The 13,764-nt window shown below is 41.0% G+C and overlaps 1 protein-coding gene across 1 annotated transcript; it reads right to left on the bottom strand.

The window, feature by feature from the left end:
• Window positions 1-2,895: 2,895 nt before the first annotated feature.
• On the bottom strand, window positions 2,896-5,154 carry LOC308223623 (CARD- and ANK-domain containing inflammasome adapter protein-like; the record flags this gene model as incomplete). The annotated part of the gene is made up of 1 exon (XM_080622938.1): window positions 2,896-5,154. One exon carries the CDS (start codon window positions 5,152-5,154, stop codon window positions 2,896-2,898), a length of 2,259 nt encoding a protein of 752 aa, XP_080479064.1.
• Window positions 5,155-13,764: the final 8,610 nt, after the last annotated feature.

The following is a 13,764-nucleotide window of genomic DNA, read 5'->3' as shown; positions in this document are numbered from 1 at the left end:
TCTGGGAGCAATCTCGCGAGATTTGGCGGGAGCAGGGTTTCCACGCATGCGCAGGTTACCTCAGTGAAGCCGCTCCCTGAGGGGCCGTCGGGGCGGAGGCGGGGACATGGCGCTGCGGTAGGCGGGGCGCGCGGGGGCGGCTGAGGCGGGACGGGCCTGAGGGGCCGCGTCCGGGGGGCGGGCGGAGGGAGAAGGGGTGAATGTGAGGTAGGGGTGGGAGAGTGGGGATCTGGTTTGTGCCAGCAGTAGCGGGGCAGCAGGGCCAGGGAAGTGATTGTTCCCCTGCACTGGGCACTGGTGAGGCCGCACATCGAAGCCTGCGTTCAGTTCTGGGCCCCTCACTACAAGAGAGACGTTGAGGTGCTGGAGCGGATACAGAAATGGGCAGTGACGCTGGTGAAGGGTCTGGAGCACAAGTGTGATGAGGAACGGCTGAGGAGCCTGGAGGGGGTTTAATCTGGAGAAAAGAAGGCTTGGGGGGACCTTACACTCTCTACAACTGCCTGACAGGAGGTTGTGGGGAGGTGGGGTCAGTCTCTTCTCCCAAGGAACAAGTGACAGGACAAGAGGAAACAGCCTCAAGCTGCACCAGTGGAGCATTAGACTGGAAATTAAGAGCAATTCCTTCCCCAAAGGGTGCTCAGGCATTGGAACAGGCTGCCCAGGGCAGTGCTGGAGTCACCATCTATGCAAGTGTAGACGAGGCCCTCAGTGACATGGGTTAGTGGCAGCCTTGGCAGTGCCTGGTTAACGGATGAACTTGATGTTCTTAAAGGTCTCTTCCAACCCAGCTAATTTTATGATACTATGAAGCGCAGTGCAGGAGGTGGCTGGAGCCTGCCCAGGCCGCATGCCCCTGTGTCCCCCACCCCTATCTGCCCTTCTCGCTGTATGGTGGGAGCGTTCTGTGAGGGGAAGCCTCAGGGCTGCAGCTGGATGAAGGCCCTCTGGCGATTTGCCTTCCCTCGGCTGTAGTCAAAAGCGCACTGGGGGAGTGGTGGTTTGTGAGCGGCCCGGGGAGAACCGGGCCGTGGAAGTGTGGAGTGATGGCTGAAGAGGGACACTGCTCACTGGTGCCGCTGGGTACCTGCTGCTGCAGATGCTGTGGTTGCTGGGCTCTGCCTGTGTGCTTCCAAGCTTGTGGTGATGTCTTTTAAGCCGCAGTGTTGTGTGGGTCAAGTTAAAGTGTTGTAATATGGCTCTAAAAATTACAGTTTTACTGTCGTACGTTCTTAAATCTGTGTTTGTGTCACAAGAGGTATTTGGCCCTTTGTGGTAATTGGGCTTCCAGTCATACACAGGTGAGAGGTGTGAAGAATCATGAGGCTTGATTATCATTATATAGAGAATTACCACAGAGAACTTTCTGCTGCCTCAAGAAAGCGTTTCTGTTTTGAGAGATGGCAATACAAATGTTTTGATCCAATAAACTCTGCTGCAACCTTTTTATTCTCAACATTTCATCATTGTGCTGGAATTGATTTGAAAGTGAAGTTAATAAACAGCAAATATGATTGGTTTAATTATCTGTACATAAAAATGCAAAATCTAGATAAATGGTATTATGAAAGATAAAAAGAAAAATTATTGTTAGAGTCCCTGGAGCTGTCAGTGCCATGTTGAAGGGTATAATATAGAAGTGTCTAAAGAAGGTCCAGTGCAATACTGAATGTCAATGTAGCGTATACCAGTGTCCTAAAAACAGTGTAATTGTGTTAGCAAAGTTTTGGAACACACACTTCTCTGGCTGGTTTATACCAAGGTTCTTGGTAGGATTTATAGGGGCCTACAGGAAGTCTGGAGAGGGGCCTACAGGAAGTCTGGAGAGGGGCTTTTGACAAAGGTCTGTAATGACAGGACAAGGGGAAATGTCTTTAAACTGAAAGAGGGGAGGTTGAGATGAGTTGTTAAGCAGAAGTTCTTCCCTGTAAGGGTGCTGAGGCACTGGCACAGGGTGCTCAGAGAAGTTGTGGCTGCCCCATCCCTGGCAGTGTTCAAGGCCAGGTTGGATGGGGCTTGGAGCAAGCTGCTCTAGTGGAAGATGTCCCTGCCCGTGACATGGGGTTGGAGCTGGATGAGCTTTAAGGTCCCCTGCAACCCAAATCATTCCGTGATTCTATGATTTATTAGCATGGGGAATGAATCTAGTAAATCTAGAGTAGAGCAACCCCACACAGTACATTTTGCAGGGGATGCCTTCTGATCTCCAGTTAGCTCAGAGAGCAATGCTATAATCGGCCTAGACCAAGCTCATATCACATTACTGTCAGGAGAGCCAGTGCTGCTCTTCTCTTTGCTATCCTGCTTCTCCCTGTGTTCAGGTACAGCTGTGGAGTAAATTGGATCAGATCACACATACAACCTAGAGTGGGGCTGGAATGGAAGGGAGGGCAGATCAACCTCTCTTGGCAGCACTCTGCAGTTAGGACTGCCAAAGTTAAACAAAACTGGATTCATCTACTCCGTCTCTATCTCAGTGTCCTTGAAGATACTGATATCCCCTTATTCATAATAGACATGGCCTTTTAAAAATGTGATTTTACAAAACAGCACTTAACTAATACAAACTGTTCATGACAGGTACATGAACAGTTATTTTCTATCTTGTTTTTTCAAGTCTTGATTTTTACTGGAAGAGGTCATACACATTCTGTTTAAGAGTGGTGCTTTTAAAGTAGATTCCAAATAGGAGATTCATGACAGAAACAAAAGGCTAAGCAATACTTTGAAGTTTAACAGTGTCTATAAGATACCTTTTTTTCCATGGCCACCTTTGATTGCTAACTTAATTCTGCCTGCCCTAGCATAGTTACAATCATATCGGGCAGCAGCACTATCCAAACTACATTACAAGAGAGTTCTGCATTTAACTTTAGACGTTTTAACTTTACATCTTCATTTTGTTATTAACATTTTCTTCTTCAAAAGTGTTACAATTTGAGCCTGATTTTCTGTTATATTAAACTCTGCTACTTGCAGTGGGGTCTTTTGAAGACTGTTAGCAGCCAGTAAATTTGCTCTTTCTCCTTGTGACCAGTTTAGGAGGGCATTCACAGCATTCAAGTGACCAGCCTTGCATGCACAGTGCAGTGCCGTGTCCCTGCTGCTGTCTGAGGCATTAATGGCTGCCCCGTGGCTCAGCAACACATTGATCAGGTCACTGTGCCCATGCTCCGCTGCAATATGCAGTGCAGTCTTTCTCCAGACGTTTCTATCATCAATATTTTTATTTTTCCCTGATGCCAGAAGAATTTTTACAATCTCTATGTTTCCCTTGATGGCTGCATAGTGCATTGGAGTGCATCCATCCATGTCCTTAACTCCAGATCTTGCTTTTCCAGCTAACAGAACTTCCACGATGCTGAGATGTCCTCTCACAGCTGCGGTGTGCAGGGGAGTCTTCTTCTCTTTGTCTTGTGCATTAGGGTCAGCTTTAGCATTCAGAAGCATCTCTACCATTGTTCTGTCTCCCCTTTCAGCAGCAAAATGTAAAGGGGATTTTAACTGCTTATCCTTAACATTAACATGGGCTTTGTGGTGCAAGAGCTGTTGGGCAGCATCACTGTTACCTCTTTGACTTGCAATATGCAGGGGAGTAATAAACTCTTTAGTGGCAGCGTTAATTTGGGCCCCAGCATTAACTAGAAGTCCAACTAATGCTCCTTTATTATGAAGGGCAGCAACATGCAGCGGGGTTTCATGGGCTTGGTTCCTCAAGTTAGTTTCCATCCCCTTGTGCAGAAGCAGATGTGCAGTGGAAGCAGTCCCAGCTTGAACTGCCAAGTGCAAAGCTGTGTCTGAAGCAGGAGTCCTCATTCCAAAGTTTGCTCCCTTTGTGATTAGAACTTCTGCAGCTTCGGCTTTGCCTGTTTCACACGCCAAGAGTAAAGGAGTGTACCTCGTGTCATTGAGAGCATCTATATCTGTACCTCTGTCAATTAAAGCAGCTACAATACCAGGCAGATTTTTCTGCACAGCTCTAAAAAGAGCTGATTCCATTACTTCAGATGGAAAATCTTTGGAATATTCTAGTAGTATTTTGAAGATGGATGGGTTGTTGCTGTTGAAGGCTCTTTCAGCCATGTTGGAATCAACACTGGCTCCTGCCTCTAGCAGTACTTTTGCAGTGTTTTCAGACCCGTGAGATACAGCATGACTAAGAGGAGGCTGTCCCTTTTCGTCCTTTCCATCAACGGAGGCACCAGCCTTTAAAAGCATTTTTGCCAGACTGCTTTCATCTTTAAGAGCTGCCATGTGCAAGAAGTTGTGCTGGTTCCTGTAGCTTTTTGCCTCTTCTTCCACGAGTATCTTCACTATGTGACTATGGTTATTCTGTGCAGCCAAATGAAGTGGTGTCTTGCCTTTCATATCCAAACTGTACAGATAAGCATCAGATTGGAGCAAGGCTTTCACTGCATCACCATGGCCTTTCTCAGCAGCCCTGTGCAGTGGTGTTCTTCCATTCTTGTCCTTCACCTCTACCTTTGCACCTTTGCTGATCAAATATTCCATTACAGTTACATGTCCATTAGCAGCTGCAATATGCAGAAGTGTTTCACTTGGGGAGTTTAGCGCGTTAATATCGTCTTTCAATGTCTTCTGTAACTCAGAAAGATTGCCCTTAGCAACTGCATCAAAGATGCCAACATCAGTGTGATCTTTTCTAGATTTTGCTGTCCTTGACAGTTGAAGTTTTTTTCCTTTCTTCCTAATAGCCCATTCTTTCCTTTTTCTTCTAGGACTGTCTTTTTTTCCCTGGTGCCATTCATTGCTACTTTCAAACCAAACCTTGTCTTTTTCAAGTAAATATCCTACTAATTGTCTTCTAGCATCTCCAATGCTTTCATTTACTTCACTGACGTATTTTCTTATCTTGCTGTAAAGTTTTGGCTCCACTTGCTTTAAACATGGATAAAAAAAGAGCCTACAAGCTCGTTCACCATGAGACATCAGTAGGTCTAAAACTCGAGAGTTCTTTTCTGTTCGTGTCCTGTAGAAACTCATGACCGTCTTTTTCTCTGGGGTAAAAACACCATTGTCTATCAGCCAGTTCAGAAGATGGTCTGGGTGGTTTATGCCTTCTATGAGGTCTTCTTTTTTAGTCTTTAGGACTTCAGTTGCGTATGGATTTGTGAACAGGCTGGTTGAATGCATGATCGTGTTGCTGCACAAAAAGTGAATTGAGCTATTGTTTGATATTTGAAGTCAGATAGGAAATAGCAAAGCAAGCTCACATCACACATTCTTTTCATACAACTATGCACCAAAAACCGTTGTACTTCAGTGATAAGTCTTTGAAGAATGAGAAAGAAATCAAAACTCCCTTACCTTTGCTTTGCTAGTTGTTAGAAGTCCTTTGATCTTCTCTGGTCTTCCTTAGCAACGAGTAAAGTTTAATAACAAAACAAAAATCTGTGATATGCAAAGATATTCTACATGGAAGATTTCTTCCAGATTTTTTAATGAAATAATTAGGGAGGAAAAAAAGATGGTTTTGTGACTCTGGTATTTGAATAGCAGATATTTATTCATCGAGTTCGTGGCTCCTATGTCCAAGCTGTTTTTTGTAGGTGCCTAAATGACCGGTCTATTAAACATGACAAAAGAAAATGCACAGCGTAGTTACTGTTGCCGTGATTACATACCTTGTATGATCTTCAATGGAAGAGTACACACTGCCAGCTATAATGTAATGAAATAAAAACATGAAGACCTAGATAAAAATAAACTGTACAAGCAGCTAGTTATAAAAAGGAATCCAGCCTTTCTAATAGGATTTACATCTTCAGTCTAAGAAGTATATTTAACTTAAAGGCTATTTAGATTGTCATTCCTGCTGTAACCTGGAGTCTGTCTGGAACTTAATTCTTTTCCATGAGGTGGATCAAGGCATGTGATTCAGTATGCAACATTTAAAGTATAATTAAATAGAGCTTCAAATCTGTGAATATGTATAGTCTTCAATATGGGTGTAGGGCCTTTGAATCTGGCTGTAATTAATTTAACTTATTGGTGTTAAAATTCCTTATGGAGAGAAGGAAATAATAATCACCTACACGTTTTGAAAGCAACTGAGAGAGAAATGGAGATTACAGAGTTCTGTAAGAGCTAGAAGTAAAATGAGCTGAGAAGCTGAAAGCTTGACCTTATTTAAGCAAATGGGAAATGTTGGCATGTGTTTCTTAGCTCAGCACCCTTTCTGCTGGGTCCTGCTGCCTTTGCTGGGATTTTCTTTAATAGTATGTACAATGTGACTGATAAGAGTTTTAATTTGTTTTCTGTTAACTTTAGTTTTATAAGTAAGATCACAAAGCTTATTATATATATAAAGATTTGTTGAAGAAATAGCTGTGAAAGGTGAGATTTTTAATATATATTTTGAAAGGCAGCCAGTTACCAAGTCAGCAAGTTTGACAGCCAATGTAAGAGCCCAATAATTCCTCTGAAATGCAAAGAAGGGCACTACACCAAGAACAGCAAAACCTTTGTCATTTAGGTAATGATTGGTAACGCCTATCATGGAAAACCTGGCTTTATTGTAGGGAGTCAGGAGGCCTAAATTGTGTTCCCAAATCTGTGAATGACTCAGTCTGTGATCTGCAAATTATTCAGTTTGCAGATTTGACTTAACAAAGTACTGAATGTCTGTCCATGTCTTGAGTAAATTAATAGGCCTTGCTTAAAGGTTGCTGAAATGGGATCTTAACATCATTATTGTTATTGTTCCCATGCAAAATAGACATAGCAATACTGGATCTTCATCAGGGACTGTAGTGAAAAGACAAGGGGTAATGGTTTAAACTTCAGCAGCAGAAGTTCAGGTTAGATTTAAGGAAGAAGTTCTTTACTGTGAGGTGGTGAGGCACTGGAACAGGTTGCCCAAAGAAGTGGTAAGTGCTCCATCCCTGGCAGTGTTCAAGGCCAGGTTGGACAGAGCCTTGAGTAATAAGGTCTAGTGTGAGACATACCTGTCCATGGCAGGGGGTTGGAACTGGATGATCTTAAGGTCTTTTCCAACCCAAACCAGTCTATGATTCTATAATTACCTTCACAGCGAAGCTTTAAGTTCTGGCAATGGGAAATGTTACATTAGTTCTGAGCTGTACCATTAATATGGACAGCACCCAGGTGTTTGGAACTCCTGAAAACTTCTAAACCAGAGATTGTGATACTCTTTTTGAGTCTAACAGCACAGCAATAGTTTTCTGGTGTTCTGGATACAGAAGTTTTACTGGCAAACAGTGCAAAAGAAGGGTGCAGTACTCCTAACTGGCCTTGAGGAGGAACATTTGATCAATATATCCAGTCAGCATCTCTCTTAGAGCCACTGGGGGACTTCATTTGGGGAAAATAATATGCAGCACATCAGTTGTTACTAGATGCAAATCAGTCTTCAAAATAGAGTAATGCATTTTTTTAAACAAGTTCTTCGTGATAAGTATGTGACTAACGAGGAAAATTTGTCTTAAAACAAGAATTACATTTGACAAGGAAATTTTGGAAGCTTGTGGTATAGATACAGTTTTAGAAGTAGTGCTTTAAAAGCTCTTATTTTTTAATTAGTATTTAACTACTTTTAGAATTGAGCCTTTGTTCCAACAATGACTTCACAAAGGGATTGAGAATTGGCTCTTTGAAACATGTTTTTTGTTTATATCTTTTTTTAACTTATTAACTATTTATTTGACGTAAATGTTTTAGAGAAGAGAGAAATACTAAGGTTTCACATCTCTTCTCCTTTAATTAAGTGCATGAGACCACAAACATGTGTGATTGTCAGGAAGCTCTTCATTAAAAACAAGAGTGGCAAAATTTAATATTACTAAAGAGCTAAGAAAAGAAGTAAGTTGGAGAGAGGAAAAGGCAAATCTTTTACATTTATCATTATCCTTTACATATATATTTGTTGTCTGAGTGTCATAAGGTGATTTTTATTTTCCTTGCTTAGCACTTCCATTTCTTCTGGCTGCATGTGCCCCAGGACTGGTCCCTGTTAGGTTATTTTGCAAAGAAAATTAAGGTGTTTGCTTCTGTCTTCTTTGGCAGATAGCACTTAAGGATCTTTGTGCTCTGCATTAAGGGTGTATATCACAGGGCTATAGAGCAGATCAAGTGGTGTGCATTGAAGAGATTTTATGTTTTACTTGAGAAGAATGTAGTAAAAAGTTCTGATTGGTACTAGTGCCCCTGGAAACAACATGGTAAAGTTTAGAGCAGGACTCTGAAAGGGCAGGTGATACTGTTGATAGGAAAGATCTCTATTTTGGCCTCTGCCAAGTAAGTGCCCTTATAGGGAACTGTTTTAACGTGGCTATAGCTGGGAGGCTTGAGCCAGTTATTTCTGATATGCAATCTCAGTTGTGCTACTAACTTGTGTCCTTGGGCAAATCACTTAATCCCTGTGCCCTGTTTACACAAGCATTAAAAAAGGAAATATTTTCTACCTCACAGACATGTCCTAAGTGTTTATTAATGTTGGTGCAGTGCTTTGAAGTTACAGAGTGCTTTGAAGTTTTTGTCCTTTGAAGTACTGTTTTCTGACTTCTCAAAGATGAACATTTATGTCTTAAATTAACACGTGCCCGTGTTTTCTAGCTTATTTTATGTTGCTAGGTCATCATCGAATATACATTTAATTTTCTCTAGTTTAATTTCTCCAAGATGAAAGCAACCCAAACTACACCTTGCAGGCTGTTAGGTGGACACGGGAGGTGGTGTGGCACCGGAGTGAAGAACCTGTAGAGGTCACCATTTCTCCACCGAGGCTTTCCCATTGAGCCTGTTATTACTGTCTTCTGCTGAAACGGCATGTAATGCGACTGAATGACTTCCAGTAACTCCTTATATTCTCTAGGGCATTTTCTTGATCAAATTGATGGAAAGTCAAACATTAATAACACAGTTTCACTCACCGTGATATTTTTATGTTTCCCAATATGTAATTTCATTTATGACAATTGTTTGCAGTAATGCCAAGTGCTTATTGGGAACATATCTCGCTGTAGAATAACCAGTCTGTAAGAGATAATAAAGCCAGCATCATTATCTAAACATCATGAAGGATGGAGAAATATATTTTCATTAATAAACATGGCTCCTGAATAAAGCTTTGTTTTGGATAACCGGAAATCTAAGCATGGCCTAGCTGGCTGAGGTTGAACTATATTTAGATATAACTAGATTGAGAAATAGGAGTGCTAGAAGTGTTCACAATGATGATTAGAGTGCACTTGACTGATTATAGCACTGGGAGAGAAGCTGACTAGTCCGAATGTCTGCAAGAGAGACAAAATGTAGTGCTTAGTTTTGCCTAAAGATGAACTGCAGTAAATCAGGGAAGTCAAAAGGGAGCTTTGGCAGTGAGTGATCCTGTTTGTGTTAGTCATATTGCTGTAGAGACAGACTTGGGGCCTTCCTCATGCTGAGAAATCTCTACCCTGGCTGGTATTTAAATGTGAGGTGTTCCCTGGAGTGGTGCTGTCCTCTGGGCGGGACTGGCACACACAGAACATGTGTATCATCATCAGGGGCTGAGCAGGGGCCTGCTAGAGGGAGGGGAAAGCTGATCTATCCAGTCACATGTTTTGACTCTAGACTTGCACTCCAGGCTTCCATCTTATCCAATATGCACCTTAGGCATTGGCAGGGCACAACCATCCCTGCAGAGTCCTCTGCCAGGTCCTATCCTTGACAGAGGTGCCTCACAGAAGGCACAGCTTCCCTGTTTTGTCTACTTTTCATGGATGCCTTCAAAATACTAAGTAATAATGCAACAGCTGATATAATAATTCAGGTAATTTATTCTATTTCCAAACAAAGTCACAATGTTATCCCCACACTGTAGTGCTATTTCCTCAAGTATAAACAAAAAATGACGACCTTGTTAAGTGCTGCACCTGTACGATGCAAAATGTTCTTCTTTCCAAAGATTAGTGTATACTTTTATGACATTCCCAACCTGAGGTAACTGTAAGTGGATGATCCACATCTGCAAAGCGCCTCGATGGTGTAAATGCTGATAGAGTAGAGCAAGCTGTTTGTCTGGATCCAAGTGTAGGAATGTGGCTTAACAACCATAACTCAGCCAAAAGTTAGGATGAGGATTGTTTTGCAGCTTACCGTACATATATTTGTACATTTCAGAAGGCGTATTTTTGCCATTCAGGTTTTGAATCATGAGATTTAGGTATTTTTCCACAGTTCTTTATGCAGTTATTTGCCAGGGAGTTTTCTGGGAAGCTACATGGCAGAGACAGAAGGAAAAAAAGCTTTCTAATGTAGCTTCACAGAGCTAAAGCAAGGCAATGGTCATGATTCAGAACATAATAAAGAAAACAAAAGTTGGTTTGAGACAAGCAGAACAAATGTCAATGATGATATGATATATTTAGTTACTGCAATTTTCGTAATGCAAAGTAAGAAAAAGAAATAGTACATTTTCTTTTGTGTCTAAGTGATGAGTATTATTAGTTATTTGTTTCTACATCTATTTATTCTGCAGAAGTTTTACTGTCACAAGCTTAATTTAAATTTGACAACTAATTTCCCTATCTAATCTATTGACTAAACCTGGTCACTAATACCGATTTTATTAATGAGATACCATTTTCCAATTCATTGGCTTAAAGTTCTATTAGTATCATGGTTTTTATCTTCAAATTTTATAGGTTTGAATGTGTCCTTTCAGACCAATGCTAATAGAAAGCACTTATGGCAAAATGCTAACCCTCATATCATTAGCACAAAAGTAAGTGATTGTGAAAGTATTAAGTTACTAAATGCTGAGGCAGCTTCAAGGAATAGCAAAACCAAATGGGGTTTTGGAGAGGGCCAAAGGTTTTCTCCAAAATGGGCAGATTTCTTTTCCAAACCAGCTCTTGTGGTTTGGAGTCAGGAACATGCACTTTGTCAGTGCATCTTACGGAAGGAAATACTGTCTTGAAGTTCTTTAACTGTTGAAGACCAAGATCCTCCTTACACCCCCTGTACTAACATTACAGGCAGCATTGCTCCCAGAAGGTGAATATGGTGCTACCTCTGCATGTCCCACAGAAGCCTTTTGGCCAGATCTGCCCTGTAGATGTAATTTGTGAAAAGCTATTCTGAATGTACACAGGTACATGAGCAGGATTTTGTTCTTCTTGGTTGTAAAATGCTGTAGATACAACTAGAGACTAATGTGACTTTGAAAGGAAATCATGTTTTGCCACCTCATAAAGCAGTTTTAATTGCTGTTATTTATGAAGTTATTACAGTTAGATGTCAAGCATCAGACATAGTACAGACGTTTGCCCAAACAATGTCTTGCTAATGAAGTCTCCACACACACACTTTGAAATTTCGCCCTCTCTAAGGAATCCATTTACAGTAAAACATATATAAATTGTATTTATTATGTCAGAGTAAATCCATTTATTTAGTTCTACAGCTGTTTTTTGCCTGAACTTGAAGAAAGGTAAAACTTACTTCAGCTCAGTGTGGAAAACAATATCAATATTTCTTTATTCTGGTAAGAAAAATTGTGTTATAATTACTCTGTAAAAAATGCAGCAAGAGTTCTGCCTTAGCAATAGGAAGCTTATCTTCTACTACCACCACCACCAGTAGCAGCAGCAGCAAAAAGGCACTGTAGTCCTGCAAGAGGGAGAGCAGAAAGTAGTGAATAGGGACTCAGTTAATTCCTTCTTTAAACCTATTAAAGGGCAATTAAAACAGTTGGGCCTGGCTGAATCTTCCTGATAGACTTCATATAATACATCAGAGAAGATTTCCTGCATCTGCTGCCTTCTCCACATCTGTCAATTCAGGGCTCCATAAGTTTCCCCCCCTTCTTAATAGCCTAGCTTTGTTTCTTGTTTTTCCATTTACCTTGAAGCTGTTTTCTGCATTCCCTTCTCTTTGAGCCTGGGGAGGTGGCTGTTGCACTGTGAGTCCTTTATGGTTTTGTTACTGCCATAGTTTTACTGATAATAATTAGCAGCATTTAAATAAGATCTGTGCAAGCTTCTTTGTGCCCTTGAGTGACTGTAATTCCTATGTTAATTCTTTGCCTCTCAGGTTTTCAATAGCATCGGTCTCTACAGTGTGGAAAAGCAAGGCAACTCAGGGTTAAGAAAGACTCCCTGTCAGTGCTGGTTTAGCTTAGCTTCACTACTCTTTCTTTGTCTAGAATGTTGTGTTTAGAGGCGAATTAAGTTGATTTTGGTTATTTCATGTTAAATGGCTAAAATATAACTTTGATTTAAATTCTACTTATCTTACTATTCAGTTTTCTATCACCAGTGAATCTTCTTTCTTTCCTGATTGCCATTCTTAGCATTCAGTTGTACTCCATCCTGATCAACTAGTTAAAATCATCTTGGATTTTTAATTGCATTCAGTCTATGTTTGTTGTACATCAAAATGAAGTTTAACTGTCCTGGAATAGCAATGCTAGAAAATCATTGGGATGTAATTATTTCTTTTTTATTAGTATTCACAATTCTATCATTTGGTGAGTACTTTTTCTTCAGTTTTGCAATATTTCTCATTGCTAGAGGGGTTTCTGAGGCTTATAGACTTGATCTTTTCATGTTATCTCTTCTTCCTGATTCCAGCAGCTTTCCCTGTTTTCTGTTTGAATTCTCTGACTTTGACTGACTCTTCTGGTTTTCCCAATATCTGTGTCTTCTTGCATGTCAGGATCTGGATTCCTGCACTTCACATTAGTTCTAATTCAGCAATGCATATAATTATATATTTAACTACAGAGAGGTGCCTCAGTAAGTTTGACTCCCAGAAACATCAGTAGGACATTGGCACCTCCTGTCTTTGTCTGAATTCTACTTTAACATTAAGGAACTGATGAATTGGAGCATTGAATCAAGACCTCAGCTCTACCCCTGTCTGTTTCACTCTGTGAGAAATAGCCTTGTTGATTTGGATAGCTCCCTAAATCACAAAGTCCTGACAACTCCTCCAGATTCATGGTGTTTGCTTTCCTTGGCATATCCCAAAACATCCTTCTCTGCTCAGCTGCACCTGTGATATTCCAGCAGCTCTCTTTGTTCCCAAGCCATTATGTCTTCCTACTCAAATTTCCATTCAAAGAGTGATTCATGCAGCAGGGGAAAGGCATGACCTAGCTGCCCCCTCAGTTTCCATCACTTTGCAAATCATGTGCAGTCTCATCCGAACTGGAGTTTTAATTTCAGACTTCTCTATTCCCATTCCTACAACTAATTCTTTTATTCCTTACTCCTGTATTGTACATTGTGAGCAGGCAAATGTTTGCTGCATAAAGAGGCTTTTTCAAAAACCCCAAACCTGCTTTGGTCACAGGAGCAATGAAAACACACCAGCATGGATTTTCTTTCCTCTAATATTGCTTTTTCTCACAGCACATGAACGCATCTGGTTGATACCTGTGCTGTAGCTATGTTGTGGATAAAGCACAAGCTTGATTCATTATATCTGCATCATAATAATAGCTTTCATACTCTGAATGTTTGTTCTGATATCCATCTGGAGGGAATTGTACAAACGGTCTTTACAAAATCTCTTCAGTCACTAATGTTTTTGATGTCTTCCATTGTCCTCTGTACTACTTTCCTCTCTATCCTTTGATTACCCCCTTCTACCTTTCTGAGTCTTCTCTTCCACCATTATTCCTCTATCATTGACCCACTTGTTTACAACTTCAGTCTCCTTTACTGTGCACTAGAAGCATTCCCTATTTGAGAAAGCTTTTAAGCTTTATTTTGGATTGGTTTTCCCCCTCCCATT

This window comes from Psittacula echo (genome assembly GCF_963264785.1).
Source record: "Psittacula echo genome assembly, chromosome: 7".
NCBI lineage: Eukaryota > Metazoa > Chordata > Aves > Psittaciformes > Psittacidae > Psittacula > Psittacula echo.
This window is presented reverse-complemented; position numbering and strand designations above follow the sequence as displayed.